At 34.7% G+C, this 21,960-nt stretch overlaps 1 protein-coding gene and 1 non-coding gene across 5 annotated transcripts in view; both read left to right on the forward strand.

Annotated features, from left to right (window-relative positions):
* The window catches only part of LOC106670312 (atrial natriuretic peptide receptor 1), a 501,739-nt gene that overhangs the window by 189,413 nt on the left and 290,366 nt on the right, over positions 1-21,960 (forward strand). For all 4 annotated transcript variants that reach the window (XM_024228825.1, XM_014400509.2, XM_024228826.1 and 1 more), the window contains 3 exons: positions 12,563-12,701; positions 18,472-18,658; positions 18,830-18,921. In XM_024228825.1, the coding sequence (XP_024084593.1) occupies positions 12,563-12,701; positions 18,472-18,658; positions 18,830-18,921 (418 nt within the window). The remainder of the gene's footprint in view (positions 1-12,562; positions 12,702-18,471; positions 18,659-18,829; positions 18,922-21,960) is intronic.
* LOC112127623 lies at positions 6,433-6,534 on the forward strand. Its single transcript, XR_002910656.1, has one exon. It is a non-coding gene; the product is annotated as a U6 spliceosomal RNA (small nuclear RNA).

Here is a 21,960-nt window from a genome sequence, read left to right on the forward strand (position 1 = left end):
TTGTATAGTGCGACAAGGGCCGAAGAGTCACAGAGAACAGAGGATACGTACAATGCTCATGTTCGTGCTCCATTCAGTGCAGTTTGAAGGAGTCAGTATAATGGTCTGTAATAAACTGGACTCCGCATCGTTGAAGGCAACCTCACCGCAATTCGTTAAGGCCACGAAATTATCGAGGAATACATCTCCCAAAACCAGGGATATCATTGGCAGGGATTTTCGATTTCTGGATTATAATGCCAAACCTCATGGTTGTTCAGTGCCGAGTGTTCATAAATGTATAGAAAACCTGGGAATTTCCCCTCTACCCTTTCTCCCATTGTCTCCATACCTCAATCCCATTTAGCACATGTGGATGCGGGTGGAATGGGGGGGAAGGGAAAGCTTTTCGATACCATCCACAGCCAGTTGACCTACAGCAACTGAGTGCAACGTTGCAACGTCTATGAAGTGAAATTCCTTATGAAATTATTGACAACTTTATTAACAGTATGCCTAACAGGTGAACAGATGTTTTACCTAATAAATGACATTGTACACGGTATTAATTGTTTAAAAAAATATTATGACCAATATACAAAATGATGGAATTAAAACCTTTTTTGCCGTGTAGAAATGTGTGGCGCTTAGTGAACGTTAGTCGATGATTATTCTGAAATCGTGAGATGCGGCCTGGTATGATGTAGGTTTCAGAAAAACATTTTCTTTATCGTGCCAACGTTTCGATCTTTATTGAGATCATCTTCAGTGCCTGGGATTTACAAACATTGTTTAAATGTAACAAATACATGTTGGATGTGGAAAAAAGTGAGTTTATACATTGCAAAAAAAAATATTTTTTTGTATTGTATAAATGTATAATGTATTTGTTGAATTTAAACAATGTTTGTAAATCCCAGGCCCTGAAGATGATCTCAATAAAGATCAAAACGTTGGCCCAAAATGTTTTTCTGAAACCTACATCACCACACATCTGCATCTCACGATTTCCGAATAATTAAAACCTTTTATTGTGTTATTTTTCAAATTCTCTTAATTAAATTTTCCTTCAGTAAAAATCATAATAATTTCTATTAAATTGCATTTATTAGCATTTAACAAAAATAAATTAAAAATTCTGCGGAAAGTAAATATTACAAAATTAGCAATATCCCTATTCATTTTTGAGAGTTTACATATACCGGCTTAAATAAATGTAATAACCGCTTAGCGTTTAAAAAAAAATTTATGTGAGTTGTTATGTAACTTGAAATAAGCCTTTTTTTGTTTATAAACAAGAAGTTTTACAAGAAGTTTTGTACACTTCTAACACCCTTAAGTTTCTCCAGATTAGAAACTTAACTGTTATACCATAATATGTTTAAAGTGGATTTTTTGTATATATCGCTTTCAGTAAGACTTTGTGAGCTTTTATAATATTCTTCCCGTTGACATTAAGTACTGACCTAAAAGTTTCCTTTTGTTATTCAAGTGAAAACCGGTATTATTTTTTCATTAATCCGGTATAGCACGGAAAATGGAAAAAGTGTGAAAGACTTGTTTGGGTTCACGGTTCAATTTCAACGGCTCACAAATTCAACATTTCGAGACTGTATTTAACTTATTTTACTCTTAAATTTTAAATTTTGTAAATTAAAAATTTATAAGCATACAGACATTTAATAAGATTCTTTCCAGGAAAACCTTTCTAGTTTATTTATTGATCATCAAACTGATTTTAACAAAAGTTTATGATGGATTTTTTCTTGTCCCACCCGCTACAAATAATATTCTTCCTTCCATGTCCTTCACTTTTTATGATACGTAGCTTTTCTCTATTTTACAACAATAAACTTCCAAAATGAAGACATTCATAAATTACATGATGTAGAAGCTTTGGCCAGGTAGTTTTATGCATGTTTTATATTTCGCGCCGTAGCTCACATTTTTGGATAATACGCTGTGTGGTAGCGACATACCTCAAATAGATGGACTGTAAGTAATCAATTATAAATTTAACACACACAATCATTATGAAACATTTGAGGATAGAATCTCAGAAATGTCGAGTTCTCTAGAGTCGGTAAAACGAGAATTAATTATGTAATATCTAAACACAACATCTCCATGTGTGAATTGGCTTGTTGGTTCTCAGTTGAATATATAATAATGAGATAGTTGAATGTATTAGGTTTATAGTCAACTGAGTGAATTAGGCTTTCGTCGTAAATGCGGTGTCTAATGGGGATATGCATTAAATTTAATTAAGTATTTTTATTTAATTATTTGTTTAATTTGGACTTAATCTATTGAATAATATATAATTTTTAATTCAATAGTTTTCGTGTTCCGCTTGACCAATTAATATCTTTCAATTAATTAAGGTTTTTAGTTGAGATAAAAAAGTCAGGGTCACGAGCGGTATTCGAACCCACGATCTTCGGCTAGACACGCCGCTGCTCTACCACTTGAGCTGTCGTGACCTCGACAAAACCATAAACCTTAATTTTAAACTTTCGAACCGTCAATTAATTGAAAGATATTAATTGGTCAAGCGGACCACGAAAACTAGTGAATTGAATAAGTTAAAATAAAGTATACTGCACTAAAGCTCTCCGTGGCCATTTCATTTGTTGCCGAGAATCTAATAGATTACACGACATTTGAAAAATGGCAAAGAGGAGGGAAAATTCAAAAGGTGGGGTTGAGATGGGAAGTTAGTGTCCGAGTGGATCGAGGTCACGATACCTCAAGTGGTAGAGCAGCGGCGTATCTAGCCGAAGATCGTGGGTTCGAATCCCGCTCGTTACCCTGATTTTTATCTTAACTAAAAACCATAATTTTTTAATGTTCATTATGGGGGTTAGATAGGGTTGCTTACTAAGTCCCTTACTTTTCTCAATTTTTGTTGATGATTTTCCGTCCATTCTGGATTGGTGGTAATGTTATAAAAACATTATTTACGTAGACGAGAGTGTCAATCTAGCAGTTAGCATAGCGGGCCTTCAAAGGAACATAAATCTCTTCGAATCACATTGTAAACAATGAGGATTAAGAGTGAATTTAAAGAAATCTAACATCATAGTATTTTACAGTAATCGTAAAGTTAGCAGTTTAAAGGGGAGATTATCGAAGTGGATAAATATCCGGTTGTAATCCTCACTCCAGGTCGTGTTTGATGCAGGCCTCTGAAAGCGTCTACTGCATATGGGAATAAATAAATCCTGGCATCAACTGGCATGAATGTTTCCCACTGAGAGTGACATTTAGAGTATTTACTGCAGTATGTCAGAATATGATGTTATAGATGACAGCTTTGAGGTTACGTACAATTTGACACCGTTGAAACGATTCAATGCTTTTTTGTTCGGAAAGTCTTTCGCCTACCAGCAGCCACTCCAAATTTAATTAATTAATTTACTTAGGAACCTCATGTGAACTTCTTTTATTTAATTGAAAAAAAAGTATTCGTTTGCTCTCTCTGCAATCCATGTGCGATCAAAAATATTAATCATTTTCTAGCTGCGTGTTATCCATCGACTCCATTTGGGCTGTTCCTATTTGCCTTGAAATACCTTTATTAAGTATTTGAATGGTACAACAAACCCATAGCAACTGATCCAATATGCCTGACTTGCCTGGAATTACAGATAGGAATTAGTTCAGCAATTTAATTTTTAAGTTAATGTTATTTGTTTGTTGCATAAATTTCATTTTTTTTACTTTTCCTTTTTAAATAAGGATTGGAGGGTAATTGTTAATAATTTGCTAAAATTTTTTTGTTAATTTCATCTATTCTGACGTAAATCAGTATTCTTTTTTTTTTATTATTTGTGTCATTGCTGGCTTTATTCGTAACGCATGTTGAGTTTATATCTTATTTTTTCGTTTTTCTTTACATTTTTCCATTCATTTTTTATTCCTTTATTCTTGTTAATTTTTCTTTTATTCTTTAGTGTACGTTAATTTTATTATTATGCTTTCTTAATTTTCTTTTCTTTTTATCTTTATAATTTTTAGCAGCGACCTACGATTATACAATATTAAGTTGCCATTGTACACACATTCATATTTCTTTCTGCAACGACGAAATATTACTACTGTAAATAAAAACCTTTCTCTTTCTCACTCTCTCTCTCCTCTCTCTCTCTCTCTCTCTCTCTCTCCCTCTCTCTCTCTCTCTCTCTCTCTCTCCCTCTCTCTGTATTGGATCATACGTCTTGAACTTTCGTATCATTTTGCTTTTTTTTTGGAGTTATTGGTGATTTTGTCTCTTAAGGGTAGAAATGTGTGTTTCTTAGTGACCGGTTGTTTCATAATTTGTTGAAGTCGTGAGGAGCGGTCAAGAATGAGGTAGTTTAGCAAACACTTTTTTTATGTTTAAGCCGACGTTTCGACCTGCATTCGCGTCATCTTCAGGTCCTTGTTTCGTCTACATTTTAATAAGTAAATCCTTTGATTTGTAGCTGCTGCTCATTTCTTCTGATTTCTTGCTATGTTTTTGAGTATGGCAGTAGCTTGATATCATTGAAAAAACGGGGACTAAAAAAAACCTTATAAAATAATATTGCGACAATAATAAATACACAATGCTAAAAATGGCGCGTTATGAAAAGGCTCCTACAGAAGTAGGACCGTATTCGCAAAGGGGGCTTGAGAATGAACCCTTTGTGCTACAAGAGCCCTGCAATGTGTACTTCAGCCTTTTGAACATGCACATTTTCCGAGTTTTTTCACATTATACCGTCAGAAATAGCCTTAATCATGTACGGGTTTAGTTCTATTTTATCGCATACAGTATATGTAAATTGAATTACCTAATAATGACATTTCTCTCCCTTTCTTTCTATCGTTTTTCTTTCCTTCCTGCTCATACATTCAGTTTTGTTTAAGACAATGAAACGTTATCACCAAAAATGTGCGCCTAGATTTGACAAATTAGATCAACAACAATAAATAAATGATTTCTTTTACATTCTTAAGTTTTTCGCATTTTAGAAATGTTCGATTTTCCCTTTTGTGTTAAGCTTCGTTTTTGGCGAAGATTTAGTTTATTTAATAAAGCAAAAGAATTCTTCTTCGGGTTATGGTATCGGGTTTTCATTGCTCTGTAATTGCTTGTCTACGAACCGTTTCCTCCCGCATTTACTAAACCAAAAGATTAAATTGCAACTTCCACTTACATTTTAAAAAAAACGTATTATCTGTATATCAGTCTGGTATATAGAGACATTTTTGCAAGGTGTGTAAATTGAAGTTTTTTAATAAAAGTGTACAAAATAATAAGTGCTCTGATGCCTGTAGCGTAGAGATTATGTATAAACAAGTGTATTTTTGTGTACAGATTTACTGTTTTTGTAAAAGATTGTTTATAACAGTTGATTGTAGGACCTTGAGAATGATCCAGTGGGTTGAAACCGGTCGGTAATAAAGTCAGTTGGACATTGAAAGTCTATTTATTGTGGCCTGATATCATCAACCTCGTAAACAGTGAATTAAAGCTGATGCCCACAACACCCCACCGCTATATCAGATGATTTTTTTTCTAAGTCATAAGACTCTTCAAAACGGTAGATATCTGGGTCCCCAGAATGTAACATAGCTATGGCCAGGACGTCAGATCGTTTGGACTTAAACACGGCGATTTGGCCCTCGGACGCTAAAAATACAATAAAACATGATTACAAGTAAGTAGCAGAGTCGGCGGTCTGGATCGGCATATAAGCTTTTTTTTTAGAGAACTGTCGATCGGTGGCCCTTGGAGGACCTTACTCTAATGGCCTCCCTTCACTATGGCTCCTGACTTGATTGGCCATTGATCAAGTACGATCAGTTGATGGTGGCCAGCATGAATGCTTCCCCACACTATTCGTATAGATGGACCATTCTAGATGGGTGCGAATGAGCCACTCCAACGTCTCTTCTGCCCTCCATGTTCTTACTTTTTTTCAGCTTTTCTATGACGAATAAATAAACAATTATCTATTAATAAATTCGTATAAATCAAATTATTGTAACTGATTTAATCAAGTATTAGCATTAGCACTGCAGCAAGCAACAGGCACTGTTGTTAATGTTCGGCCAACTGTTTGGACATGCAACCTAGCAGCTCCGCAGATTAGATTCGCATTATGGCCCCCTTTGATGTGTGCAGCGAGCCATCGCCATCGTCTACTGGCTCCACCCCTCGACATAATGGGAATGGCCATAGTGAGGAGGGCCCATTAGAAGAAGGGATATCCTCACCCGATTAAGGTTAACCCATACGGACGCTTACTTTTGGGCCATAGCGCACATAAATGTCGGGCATTCAGAGAAAGGTTGCTCTATATGTTTAACTTTACCTAACTGAAAGGTTCAATTCCTTGGCTTCATAGAGAAAGCGTGTAGTTATTTGCGTCCTCAGTTCCGATTCTTGGAGGAAACAGTGTTGCTTTATTGGATGTAGTTGTAGTTTCATCAGCGGTATATACTAAAATTGGAACGATTCAGAGAAGAGTGGCATGGCTTCAGCGCAAGGATGACAGGCAAAATCGTGAACCGTACCACATTATTGTTCTTAGTACTGATAGTTTTGTGTCCCTAGCGTGTGTTGAAAGTGAAGCGACCGGATTGAATATACTGCAAATGTAGTTACAAACTCGATCCTATAAGCGTGCGAAAAAACAACAACAACCACGAAGAAGTAAGCGGACCTTAAAAGTAAAACGCTGGTGGAATAAGGATTTGATGACTCTTATATCAGCTGCTTATAGAGGAAGACGAGCTTGCCAACGAACCAGAGACCTGCCATCAGAAACTTGGGGAAAATGGAACACATAACAGCAAAAATAGAATTTGCTAAAGCCATAGAATAAAGTAAGTTAAAGAACTGCAAAGATTACGTGGAGAAGGAGAGTAAGGTTAGCCCATGGGGCCTAGCATACAACCTTTCCATAGATAAATTCAAAACCGAAGAAGTCATAGAATCGATTCGAAGCAATGGGTTTCATGCGGTATCTACACAAGAAACATCCTCAACCCTTCTAAAAGGATTTTTCAAGGCATAAGTCGAAGAAGGTAAGACAAAATTAACCAACTCCCGAGTCCCTCCGCCATACGAAAACTGTGTTCCATGGACAATCGATGATGTAAGATAATGATAGCATGATTGAAAAAGAAAAGAAACACCAGGTTGGACACAATCACCAGCGGAATAATTGTCAAAAGCGAGCCAATTTTCCCTACTTTAACTAGAATATACAATGATATAACAGGATACTTTCCAAAAATTTGAAAAAAAGCAAGAATAGAAATATTGCTTAAACCAGGAAACAGGCCAAAAGACGAAATAAGCTCATACAGGCCTATTTGCTGTTTACCGGTCATTGGAAAAAATTGGATTGGAAAAACTACCGCTGTCGAAACTAAATCTAATAGTAGACAACCAACTATGGCGAGACAATTCGGAGCACGGAAAGGCATGTCGACAGAAGTCGCACTATGCAAATTATACCATTTAGTAACAGAAAATTAACCCAAATCTTTTTTGGCAGCCAAGGTGTCTTTGACTCTATAGAATGGTACATCCTACTGAACGAATTCAAAAAATATGACCTCCCCACAAAATATTTTCCGTCACGAGCTATTTTAGGGTCAGATGAGCGGAATCTCAACTAAACACACCACGTAAGGACAAGCAGTTTCTAAGGATCGGTTTTGTGGTCCACTTTTCTGGAACATTGTCTTCAACAGCTTACTCAAGGCACTGGAGGAAACGAGGCCTGAGTTCGTAGCCTATGTGGATGATTTAGTAGCAATCGTACAGGCCGACACTGTGAGAAAACTCCAGAAAAAAGGAGAAATTTTCGTTGAAAAAATTTCTAAGTGGTGTACCCATACAAAATTAAAGTTATCCCCAGATAAATTCCGTACATTATTACTCACAGGAAAAGCCACAACAGCTCCAATCGTAACAATCGAAGGGAAACAAATAACGCAAAGTGTGCAAGTCAAATATCTTGGAGTAGAACTGGGACACAAACTCAACCAATGAGAGAAATGACCAGATGCGCGTTCTCGAAACTGAGTAGGATCGCCAAATCTACTTGGGGCCTTAGTCCAAAAGCCCTTTTGGCGGTACATAAGAGTGTACACACCTATAGCACTGTACGGAGTTTCAGCTTGGGGACAACTGCTTACAAGCAAAATAGGACAGCTTTGGAACAAGGACAACGTATAGCTGTTTAAAGAACGACAAAAGCTTATAAAACTTCTCCCTCACATGCGCTGCAAGTCCTAGCGTCGGCTCCGCCAATAGACCTCCTCACACATGGACAAATTGCGCTCAGAACGCTTACGGAAGGAAAACCGATAAACCTACCGACCGTGATCCCTCTGTAGACGTGGAGAGCCTTCGCTGTATGCCAAGAAAACAACGGCTGCGTTTCATCGACAAATGGATAAAAGATACATGGCAAACAATATGGTACAATAGTATCAAGGGTAGATTAACCCACGAGTTTTTCCCCAATATTAGTTCCCGGAAAAGCGCGACTTGGTTTCAATCCGATTTCTGGATTAGCCAGGTAATGACGGGGCATGGAAACTTTAATTTTTATCTTTATCGATTCACAAAAACGACAATCCGCTGTGCACAAACTGTGCTACTGGTGATAGCGCAAAACAGACTTTTGCATTGTCCTCTTTATAACAGGCATAGAAACAGCTCAAAACGTCCCTTAAAAATAATTGTCCTCCAGACTTAAAAAAATTAGTTTGCGATAAAGAAAATTCGTAAATATAGTATACTCGCACTTATTGCTTATTTATTGATTACTTTTCGTATATTTATCGCTTCCCTCATTTATAATTTTTATTTAACTTATTTATTTATTATTCGTCTGTTTATTTATATATTATTTATTCGTCTTCCTAGCCTCCATATATGTACATACTCATATAGGTGGTAAATTTCGGGCTGTTTACTGTGAACTAGCTTGTAAAATTTATCATATGTAAATATCATTGAACCAAAGTGTAAAGAAGTAACCAACAAAGGGAATCCCTTTTTGACTAGATAATTAAAACTAAAAAAAAACCTTTCCTTCCCTTGGTCTCACCTTCCACCAAAGAATTGCTAGAAGAAGACTTTAATTCCTTAATTATTTAATATATTAATTAAGATAGATAATAGATTAATAGATGGTCGAGGTCCGCCGGTACGGAGTCTCTCTGTGGTACGGCGTGGTCGTGGATTAAAAAAAAATACTGCATTTGGTTGGAGAAATGTGCTATGACCTGCCACAATTAGTAGGTGAGGTAGGCAATTGAAAGAAGATCAGTACAATTTTTTATTGAACCAATACATTTAAAAAAATCTGTTCCCGTTAATATTGAATAACCCCTGTAAATTAAAACTAAAAGGTACATGGTATTAAATTCAGCACGTTAATAATCTTTAATGGTAGTTTCATGTTTTATATATATAAGTACGTACCAGGTACATAAATGTTTATATGAAAAGGCACACTGACCTATTTAACTAGTAGATTGGTGGAAAATATAAATCCTAAAGTGTATAAAAGCAATCTACTCTAACAACATGAGCCTTACACTTACATGGAGACATGGGCCTATAAATTCATTTTGTAAAAAGGAGAGCAGGTGACTTCATAAAAACGATATTTCTTGCCAATTTCATCTCCATTTTCCGAACATTAGGTGAAATGGTCATGAATATACAACCAGCGCGTATCTTAGCTTCTTTGAGTAAAATGAATAATTGGTTAATTTATAGACATTGTATGAAAAAATAAGGGAAATTTTCAATCAAGATAAACTCACTTTATTTATTTTTTTTGCTTTTACAAATATGGACGTATATATATAAGTTACAAATATTCTACTTTTGGTTTTAATTTATTAAAATAATGATGAATGTTTCAATTTTTGTTGATAGAAAAGGTGAAAAGGTTTTGTTTAATGAGCACGTCTAGTACGCCATAATATAAATATTGGCATGAAAAACGACTTGGACGTATTTGTAATAGTTACAAGTATACCACTTTTGGCTTTTAAATTATTAAAATAGTGATGAATTTTTAATTTTTTATTGATAGAAAAGGTGAAAAGATTTTGTTTAATAAGCACGTCGAGTATGTCAGAATATAAATATTGACATGAAAATGACTTTGGCAAACAGGCCTGCGTAAATTTCTCTCCCAGTATCCACGTTTTCTGCATCATTTGGGGAAAATAATTGAGATTTGGCGTAAAAACCAATTACCAGGATATTGGAAATCACCGCTTTTCAGGAGGCGGTCGGGTACTTTTTCACGGCAATTAACCTGACGGATCGCATAAGCTCTCTATCTCAAGGACAATGCCGGGCAGACTGATTCAGAAAAGATTCAACAGTGATTCCAATTCTTGTACAAGATGGAAAAATGAAAATAATTAATTCGTTAATACTTGAAAGAGTGAGTATAGTACCGACACAAATTACCAGAACAGCTTTATTTACTAATTTTTTTTTTCCGAAAGGAGAGCAACATTTCTAACTGCTAGTTTCGTGAGTTGAATGACAAGCGAATAGGTAGTATTAGAGTGAAAGCTATGAAATTTTAATTGAAAGTAAAATGTGAAAGTATTTCGTAGCGTGAATTGAAGTTTTGCCCAAGATAATTTTGTACAAGACTAAAGGCTACTTTATTTGTATCAGTGACTTTTTTTCTTTGTTATCTGCTGGCTTTTTACATGCGTCACTGGCTGACGACTTGATGAGTGATTGACTTTTCGAGTTAATTGTACAGGAAAAAGAGTGAAATTTTCATTGCTCTTTTTACGTTCAGGATTCTTTGCGCTGTTTTCGATTCAGGGTAACACCAGGGTTGGAAATTGGAATCGATCTCAGTCAAAAACTAATTACTTTGCGAGCATGTTGAGGCGTTTAGGATGCATCTTACACGTGCGATGATAGACTCAATTAGGTTAGAGCAGATTCAGCTGTTCAATCGCTGGGTCATAGCATTATTTAAACTCCTACATACATCAATTTACCTGTAAAAAGTATGCCGAAGAAAATAATTGTTTCCTTATTACAGAAGATCATCATTAAATTTAACATCGTTGAAAAAGCATTTTGTTAAAAAGTACTTCGGTAAAAGAATGTTTTTCTACCTTGTAGTTTGCTAAAATTGTACGATATTTAAAAGAATTTGAATTAATTATTCTCTTCATTTAAGATTTTTGGTTGAAATGAAAAATTAATGTAACGAGCGGGATTCCTACCCACGGCCTTCAGCTAAACACGCCGCTGCTCTACCAATTGAGCTATCGTGAATTCGATCCCCTCCGATACCAACTTCCCATCTCAACCAACAACTGTTCAAATTTTCCCTCTTTTTGCCATTTTTCAAATGTCTTGTAATCAAGATTCGATTCTCAGCCACTTATGAAGAGGCTACGGGGAGCTATTAATGAAGTAATTACTTCTTTTACTTATTAAATCAATCCATCTTTGTTTAGTGGCCATAATTGACCATATTAATTATTCCAATTGATATGGTCAATTATGGCCACTATACAAATAGAGTAATTTAAAAGAATGTTTCCGGTATAATACAGTCACTCCCCATTTCAAGGAATGGATGACTGAATACGTTGCATGGCCAAAATGTTTGGTTCCACACAATTTATTTGTTTGTCGAATCGGCCCGAGCTTTTACTAGCTACTTCTTGTATTTATGATACCAATGGAGATAGTCTTTGTGAGGCGCTGAAAGGGTTGTAGTCATTGCCTCTATAATGCATAGATTTCGCCATCTTTTCATTCAGCCTAATTTTTGAGTGTCTTGTTTTTCTTGACCTTTAGTCCAACAGATTAATGAGCCGTTTAAAGTATTCCTTATTATCGCCGTTAATGCCGAGTATGCCAATTTTGGTTATTCTTCTTTGGGTTATTAATGATACTTTACTTTTGGTTATGATGTGCTGTGGAAAAGGTTTTTGTCAACATTTCAAGTTATTTACTCCCAATGTTTTACCGGGAACTGTTATGGAAGAAGCATCATGTGTTTCTAAAATAAAATGGGCTTAAGACTTTTCCTTGAAGATTACACGACTTGAAACGTTATTTACTTGTACGACAGAAGAGATTTTTTGTGTTTTTTAAAGTAGGTCCAAGTGCCAGACTCGATCGAAAGTTAAGATCAACGAAAATTCCCAAGCTGCATTGTGGAATGACTTAGTTACGCCTATATTTTTGCTTTGAGATGCTTACAGGTTATGAAACTTATAATAAAAGTCATAAAGCTATCAGCACCACCTATAGTAGTTGGTTAATGTACTGTGGTATATTTGATTTGAAGTTGTAAATACCTCTTCGTTTATGTGGCAATAGTTACATGATATTGTTTCAAAAATAGAATAATCAAACTGGCAAAATGATGGTATTAATGTAAATTGGAAAATTGGTAAGATCCTATATTTAAATTTCGATTTCCCTTTCACTCATTCACTGCAACCCATTGTAATGGTTATCAGATAAAATAATATTGAATTATAAACATTTTTTGCTCATAAACATAAATTTTTGTTTTAGAAATTTAACAACCAAACCATGGTACGTACCAACAGACACGGCCAAGAGGAACGAAAGGGCCAAAAAAGCTTACACAGCACTTTTGACCGTGTCCGCCAGGACTCCAAATTCTCAGTCTTATCTTAACTTTTCAAACGAGGTGAGTTGATGCTATTTATTTTTCCGTTTTTGTTCAATATTTTAAATCATTTTCGAAAATTCCGGGCTAAAAATCAACGTTGGCTTGCGGTCCAATATGAAACAGGGAACATATAAAAAAGAAGACCGTATAGTTTGAATTATTTAGGTTTGGAGTAGCATATAATGAGGTTTGCTATAGAAATCAACGATAATTTCAGAATAATTTTAGAAATCCAATTTGCTTTTAAGGTTTTATAGCGGGAGAATAGAAACATAAACCACACAGGAAGGTTTGCCATAAATTTATTTTGAACCAAATCATTTTAATTTTACGTTTTATACTCTGTATACTAGCTTCTAAGAAATAGTTTTTATGATTTGTTTAAATGGCAATAGTTCTCCTTCTCATAAAAACTATTTATAGTTCCCGATTTTATCATGGGCAAACATTTTAATTTTTAGACTATTTTTAATCATCTATTTTAAATTTTCTTTTTTTTCGTTTTTATGTTCCAATTTGAAAATTCTGTGGTCTTTGATTTTTTAATTTTTAACATTGTCAGTAGCCGTATGAGACAAGTCTTCTCACTCATAAAAGGGGCAACATCAATTATGCGTGTAACTATCAACACTTAACGCAAATTCCAATGTATATTCAATTAATAATATGAAAATTTTACAAATTGTCTGGAACGACTCTCGAAGGCTTTTTACATTTCAATCAAGTGCCTGTACACCAACATCTTAATCCAAAAAATTTGAAATATTGAAGTTCCATTAGCATTTAATGAATTTTATGTCAGTTACACTTTTAAATATTTTAAGTCTCGTAGTTTAAGCTTAACTATCTCATAAAATTTGTCTCCTTACTATATTTATGAATCTATCTAACAATCGGCAATTTTTCAGTTTCTGATTTATTACCTTTCGGTCCTATCGTTCAAACATTTCATTAAGGAATATCATCATCAATAAAATAACGCTCAACGCCAACTGACTGTTCAACCTTGTTTTCTGCGATCCCACCCCATCCAACATCGGCTTGGAAATGAAAGATGTCTTTGCCCCTGGCCTTTTATAAATGACCCGGGAGTTTTCTGGTCCTGATCGTCTGAAGAGTTGTTATCGGTCTCATTTGTAAAACATTTTGCGGAATCAATATTACCAGCGACGCCGATTCCAGTGTTGACTAGCAAAACACAGCTGTTCAATGTTGCTCTATTACAAAAGGAAATTAACACCTGTTTGCTGAATAGTGAATATATGGAATAGTCTTGTTTACAAATTACATTGTACATTACATGATTGCTGAAAGTAGGATTCTTATTAATAATTAATATTCTGTGTGTCTAACAGGAAAAAATTAACTTCTCGATAGACCGAGAGAGAGAGAGAGAGAGAGAGAGAGAGAGAGAGAGAGAGAGAGAGAAAAAGAGAGAGAGAGAGAGAGAGAGAGAGAGAGAGAGAGAGAGAGAGAGAAATAGAAAAAGATAAAAAATGAGAGTGAGAGAGTTAGAGAGTGAAAGAGAAATAGAAAGAGATAAAAAGTGAGAGAGTGAGTGAGGGATAAATAAAAAGAGAGAAAGAAAATGAAAGAAAATGTGTGTGCGTGGTTGTGTATGTAAGAGAGAGATAAAGGTAGATAAAGAGAAAGACAGTGAGAGATAAAGAGCAAGTGAGTAAGGCAAAGAAGAGAGAAAAAGTACAAACTAAAATAAAATAAAAAGAAAAACATATACAAAGTAATACATAAATAGACATAGTATATAGTTTATATGATATAGATTATATATATCATAGATATATAGATACAGGTTACAGGTTGTATCAACTTCTACAGTCCACCCATTTAATTCGGAAAAGATTAACTTTAGGAAAAATGATCTTATGAAATAACTTTCTCATCTAGCTGAGAAATGGCACTAACATTGTTATTTTATGTGTGGTGATTAGTGACCGTTAGTCAATGATTATTCGGAGATAGTGAGATGCGGTCTGGTGTGAAGTAGGTTTTAGAAAAACATTTTCTTTATCGTGCCAACGTTTCCATCTTTATTGAGATCATCTTCGGTGCCTGGGATTTACAAACATTGTTTAAATTTAAAAAATACATATAGGATGTGGAACAAAATGAATTTATACAATGCAAAAAATATATTTTTGTATAAAAATATATTTTTATAACAATTTTTTTGTAAAAAACAATAAAAAAATTTAAAATTTTATTTCCAGAGCTTCCAGAGCAGATTCCATTCTAGAGCTTATTTTATGTCACTTTTACTAAAAGGGCAATTTTTATAGGATCGATCATTTTAGAGATTAACTTTAGCAAAAAATTATCTTAAACAAATATATATCAAACACAAAACAAATCCCAAGTTAATTTTAGCATCGCGTGGTTGTAACAGATTTAACTTAACTTTCTCATCTACCTGGGAAATGACACTAACTTTGTTATTTTAAATGAGAATCCCATGTTTTTATTTTAAAATTGGATTTTATAGCTTATTTTATGTCACTTACTGAAAGGGCAATTCTGATAGGATCGACGATTTGTGAGTTATGCCCGATGGAAGGCGCATGAGGGAGGTATGGTTTTTTAACAACAAAAATGCCTTCCCCGTTTATATCGAAAACGATTAGCGTTAGAAAGTAGTGAATTTAGGATAGGAATCGTGGGGTCGCTTTTACGCTTAGGCTATATTAATTTACAAAAAGAACTATTTTTAGAAAAAAAGATTTTTTTCATCATCATCGAGTCCATTTTATTTTTAAAATGGCTATTATGTATTGTTGCAGATTTCACCATTTATTAACATTTATGTTTATAATAAATGCTCAAACACCCGACCCGTGTTTGATGCCTAGAGTTCTGCTTGTTTCAGTAATTCCTTTGTTCTAAATCTTGGGCAGTCAATACAGGAGATGGATTGGCATACACTCGATTTTTCAATGCACCACGCGCCAAAGAAATTAATACAAGAGGGTCAAATCTGGTGACCTCGATGGCCACGAAACGGACCTTGTATATCAATTCATCTCCCTGAATGGTTCATGTCCAAGTAATTAGTAAGGACGTGTTCTGAGCAGGGCAACAGTCTCGTTGGAACCACATCATTCGCCGGATATATAGCGAAATTATCTCAATGAGAACAGCGAGGGTATTTTCTATTTAAAAAAATGATACCGCTCCCCGTTCTGCGTTCCGCTAAAAAAATGTGGTGCAATAAGTTGATTGCCAAGCAATCCGAACCAGTCGGATTTTTTTTGAACGCGTTTGATTATTCCAACCAGGATTTTCTGTTGCATAGAAAACAACTTTATACCAATTCAGTATCGCGTTATTTAACAATTCAATATCATTTCAACGAGGATTCGTGAAATGAAATCCAAACGCCTCGTTTGATCTCCCTCGCAGAATGCCTTGTGAGAGATGAGCACGATAAGGACGAATATTATTTACTTCCAATATTCGCCGGACCTGGTGAGCCGATATACCGAGAATCGAAGATCTCTGGTGTGAGGTGAGGATATTTCATTTTCGGGCGTTACTACCGGAAGTGTTTGGTTGGAGTTAGCATAGGTTAATGACCCATGCTCACGAAAATTTTGGTATAAACGCAAGAAAATACGATGATCATGGTGTCTCTTATCCGGACACCTTTCTCTAAAAAACGTGTAAATTAACTTAATTCAAAGGTAAGAAATCGTAAGCAACTGGTATGCATGGTTATATACAGAAAACCCACTGCAACAGACAACATAATAAATGCACAATCCCACCACCAATACCAACACAAACTTTCAGCACTGCGACACATGATACATAGACTAAAAACAAACCCACTCAATACTGAAAACTACAACAAAGAACTACAAACAATAATGAACATTGCAATAAATAACGTATACAAAGCAAACACAACCCATAAACTTCTAAAAAACAACGAAAAACCGAAACACAAATCAACAACAGATGAACAACATTCACATACACAGAAGAGAAACCTACAGACTAACGAATCTGTTCAACAAACTCGGGCTAAAAACAGCACTAAGGACCAGCAATAACACAGGTAAACTACTAAAAAGAAACATAGACACAACTAACCCGCTAACGGTGTATATAGCATCACAGTCAATGCGGATACACTCACATTGGACAGACTGGAAGGAAACTAAGAGATCGATTCAAAGAACATCTTAGATCCTTCAGAGACAATGACGGAAAATCAAATTTACAGAGCGCACAAATAGGACGACAATTAAACATAATGCAGATTAACACTTAAAACACAATGCAAAATATAACACACAAACAAATACACATTCACACACTATCTTCACACCATTAAAAACACTTCATAACAAAAAAAAGAAAACGTCCAGAAGAGCACAACCTCGTAACCAACACCAGAAAAAAGAAAAAAACAACGTACAAATAATAACAAAAAAATAAAAAAATAAAAAATAAAAAAAATAAATAACCTCCACCAAGACCGAACAATGAGTACGACGACCACGCCCCCTTACGCAACACCCCCAGCGACAAGCGACGGGCTCAATACTATATAAACCGTACCCACACAAAATGACAGACAGTCTCTCACTGAAGATGGCGCAATGCCGAAACGCATACGAATAACTCAAAAAAAAAAAAAAAAACCGCGGGTGAAGCCAGACCCAGTAGTGGCCGTGTGCCGGATCAACATGAGATAATGTTTTGCTGAAGTTAATCTCAGAAATGATCAATCCTATCAAAATTTTCCTTTCAGTAAAATTGGCGTAAAATAAGCTGTAGAATAAAAATATGTGATAATCATTTAAAATAACAAAATGAGTGTCATTTCCCAGCTAGATGAGAAAGTTATGTTAAATCAGTTGCAACCATGCGATTCCTTCCCGAAAATAAGTTAGGGTATGTATAAGATAATTTTTTGCTAAAGTTAATCTTAGAAATTTTCGGTCCCATCAAAATTGCCCTTTCAGTAAAAGTTACATAAAACAAGCACGAGAATCTAATTAAACAATAAAAATATGGGATTCTCATTTAAAATAACAAAGTTAGTGTGATTTCTCAGCTAGATGAGAAAGTTATTTTAAATATGTTACCACCACGCTATTCCTAGCCAAAATAAACTCGGGGTTTGTATAAAACCGTTTTTTGCTAAAGTTAATCGTTTCTGAATTAAATGGGTGACAATAGAAGTTGATCACCCTGTATATCTATCTATAATTTTTTCTATCTGTCTATTTATCTATCACACTGAAAGTCTGTGTTTATTATAAGTGATTGAATATCTATTGTAGTAATTATTCGTTTATATTTACAATCTTTCTCAATTGCCGCCTTATTTTGTTTTAATCTTAGTTTGATTTATTTTCCAATAGAGGTGTTTCTGCTTCAAGTGACTTTGCAGGTGCATTCTATCAAATCTGTAACTTCTATGCGTTCTGCAGAGGCAGTTCTATTTTGTAACTACAATCCCAAAAAAATAGTATTTTATGCCTTGATATCAAAGACTGCTTTGATAGATTATTTAATAGTATCCTCTGATCTGACGATATATCTGCCACTGCCGTACTTAAATTTATTCAACTACCCGCAGGATATTCTAGAACATTTTCTTCCATACTATTTCTTCTGATAACTAAGCATATATTGCTTGAAATGTAAAAAAGAATGCATCACACAAATCGCACGTATTACGAATTATGTGTTTCAATTATTCATTTCTTATTTTATTTATATGTTTATTTTTTTAACTGACAAGCGTTTTTTTCTTCAGGTAAAATCAATATCAAAAAGAAGATACAATTACACCTTCGGCCCAGAGCCTCTATCGACGTTCGTCACGGCTTTCTACGACGCGGTCTTACTTTACGCTATCGCCCTTAACGAAACCCTGGAATCCGGAGGCAATCAATCAGACGGAATGGCCATCGCTAGGAGAATGTGGAATCGTACATTTACAGGTCATCATCAATGTTTATATATAATTAAAATTAAGCTTGCGTGATTCAAACAAGATTGAGATTTGTCAGAAATGTATGCCTCTTTGTGAGATAAATTTACTTTTATTTACGCTTTCTTTTTATTTTAAAAATAATACCGCTAAATAATAAATTAATTTATTTAATTTACAGGAATTACAGGAGAAGTGAATATCGACTCTAATGGCGACAGGATTACAGATTATTCCCTATTGGACATGGATCCTGTTACTTCCGAATTTAAGGTTCATTGTTTAATTGACAATATAATATATCAGTTTTGTAAAAATCCCTCGAATTTTTCATTTTTCTTTCTCATAAAATATTTATCCGCTTATTTATTGATTCCAGTTATGTTCTAGTTAGTGAATCCAACGTGATCGCTGCAAAATCCAATTACCACGAGATTACATTAAAAGGCTTACGTAAAAAAAAATCTTATTAGCTTTTACTTGTTAAAAAATTAATCAGCTCTGGCCAGTATGCAGTTAATTTGACGCAGGGTGTATATAAATGAAATTTTATGACATAAGAATAATATGAAAATATTAGTTATCAATTAGCGTTAGTTCACCTAAATATCCGATTATCATTTTAGGCAAGAAGTAAAAAATAAAATTAAATATTTTTGCTCTCCTCAATCTGACCAGTATAGTTATAAATATACAGGGTGTTTGAAACATATTGTCACACCGCCTTTTTCTCAAAATCAAGGCTAGCAAGAACAAAATTTTAAATAGTAATTGTCTTAATTTTTGCGTAGTAATTGAATAAGTAATCAAATATTTAATTTTTATACAGGATACTGCGGAAATCATACCTAAATCTTTGATTTCAAAAGGCACCCTTTATATTCTTCTGAGTTTATCAAACTAAATTTCTTTCTAAGAAAAGAAAAATCAAGGTTGAATTGAAGAGGTAATGTTTAAAAAAAATAAACATACATCTTTCTGACTGTTTATTAACAAATTGTTATTTGAATCTGTTGATTTGTGAATCTCTCTCTCTCTCTCTCTCTCTCTCTCTATATATATATATATCTATATATATATATATATACCTGACACTATTATCACCACCTACGCGGACGATCGCAACCCTATCCTCTAACTCGAATCCTGTCCAAGATACCTCCAACATCCAGGTCACCTTGAGCTTAGCAAAGACTGGTGGAAAAAATGGAGGACAAGATTGTACGAAGAAAAATGCACTCAGTGTTCTTTTGTGCTGAAAAAGGAGACTTGCCCTCCATTGTACATCAACAACAAAGAGATACCAGTTTCCACTCAAGTCAAATATCTGGGACTATATCTCGACATCAGTCTGATGTGGAATCCCCACGCAAGATTTAAAAAACAACAACTTAAGACAAGACTTGGACTACTACGAAGACTTCTAAGACCGAAATCGACTTTGACAATTGACAAAGCTAACACTGTACAATACTTTACAAATACCAATATGGACATGCGGAGTGGAACTGTGGCGAGCCAAGCTTTCCAATATCCAGCGTAACCAGTCCTTCCAATCGATAGTAGACAAAGTTTCAAAGCACCTTATTATGTCACTAACCACACTATCCACAAAGACCTCAATATTCCTTTTGTCAACGAACTAATCCGGTCCAGAATGGTCTGTATGGAATATAGGGTACCGACAGACCTGTCGAACAAATAAGGTTAACATAGGATAATGAATGCATGATTTATACTGTGTGTGAATGTGTTTATTAGCGTGAATGAACACAAGGCGGCAAGGAGAAAATCGCCTTGCCGGGCTTCCAACCATACGTTTAGGCTGTACATAATTTTAGCGTAGTTGTAGGGGTGACGATGTTAGCAGTATATTCATAAATTCACATATATATATANTTTACCTACTGGGGAAGTTATATATACAAACAACTAGCACTGGAAGCATATAAATGCAGAGACAGTGATACACTACTTCCATACGCCAAAAAAAGTTCAGAAGAAAAAGCATTAAATTAAATTAAAACAACAACAAAAAACTAACCACACACAATTATGCAACGGAAATAGCCGACATCATGATAAACCTAATTCACAAACGACCGTAGCGACATATGACAATACTATACGGACAACGAAACAGTCAGTTTGCCTCTGAAGAAGGCGCAATGCTTGAACGCGTTTGAGTAAGTGCTGTTTTCTGTTTTCACGTACACGCAGACCAACACACAGTACCATTCTAAAATAGTATAGAAATTGCAAATAGCACAAAGTGGTAAACAGAAGTTGCCCCCGCGTTTTTCCCATAAGGTAATTAAAATTGTAACCTAGATTCAATCAAAATGAAGTCACGGAAAATATTACATATCGTCTATTCGTTATTTTAACAGGGCTATTTCCTCCTCTAACGTTGATCACTATTTACATTAGACGTGATATGAATTTTATGATTTTTGACTGGAATATTTTCATATTTCTCCAGCAAAAACCATATTTAATCCTCCGAATTATTTTGTGAAACTGAGCTACCTTTAACTCTCCATGATAACTAGCCACAAAAGGGCTCAAAAAGGGTTTAGTTGGGACAACATGCCTCCATTCCATTGAAATGAATTCAGTTCCAACTAGTCTGATTCGATCCTATGTGTGTGCGGCTTTGCATTGTCACGCATAAAAATAAACCGGTCACCAATTAATGACGTAAAAGGAAATAAACATCGATGAAGATCAAGTAGGTGCGTCTGTCAAACCAAAATGTCAGTAACGACCTAATTTCAATAAATCGATCGTCACTCTGAGAAGTGGAACGATGGACTCTTTTCTTGTCCATTAGTTATGGACCTCGATAGCGATGGAAGACCCTTTGGATAATTGTCCTGGGAATGTTAAGTATCCTGATCTACGTTTTTTACCTTCCACCTTCAGGAATTCTCTAGTTTTAGCCGAATCTATGCTTATTAACTATCATTCAAAACATTAATTAAAAAGTTAATCCTAAAAAATATAACTTCTGGAACGTTAAAAAGACGTTTGCCACCAATATAAACAAAACAGATTAATGACTATTCAAAAATTTATTTACAAAATCTACTTGTAAACATAATTAGGGATTCTCCCTGTGTTTTAATTACGTCTAAAGCCATTGACATATTATTATAATCTGCTGATTGTGCAATTGTCTAAGAAATAAGAAAAAATATTAAAGGCCAATTTTTGCCTCTAAGTGTATATTGTAATAAAGAACCGGGTCATATTACGCCTGCAGTTTCAATAATAGCTATAATTGAATTAATTTAATAGCTAGTATTTTAA

The sequence above is a fragment of the Cimex lectularius genome, unplaced genomic scaffold, assembly GCF_000648675.2.
Source record: "Cimex lectularius strain Harlan isolate CLEC.00 unplaced genomic scaffold, Clec_2.1 scaffold165, whole genome shotgun sequence".
Classification (NCBI taxonomy): Eukaryota; Metazoa; Arthropoda; class Insecta; order Hemiptera; family Cimicidae; genus Cimex; species Cimex lectularius.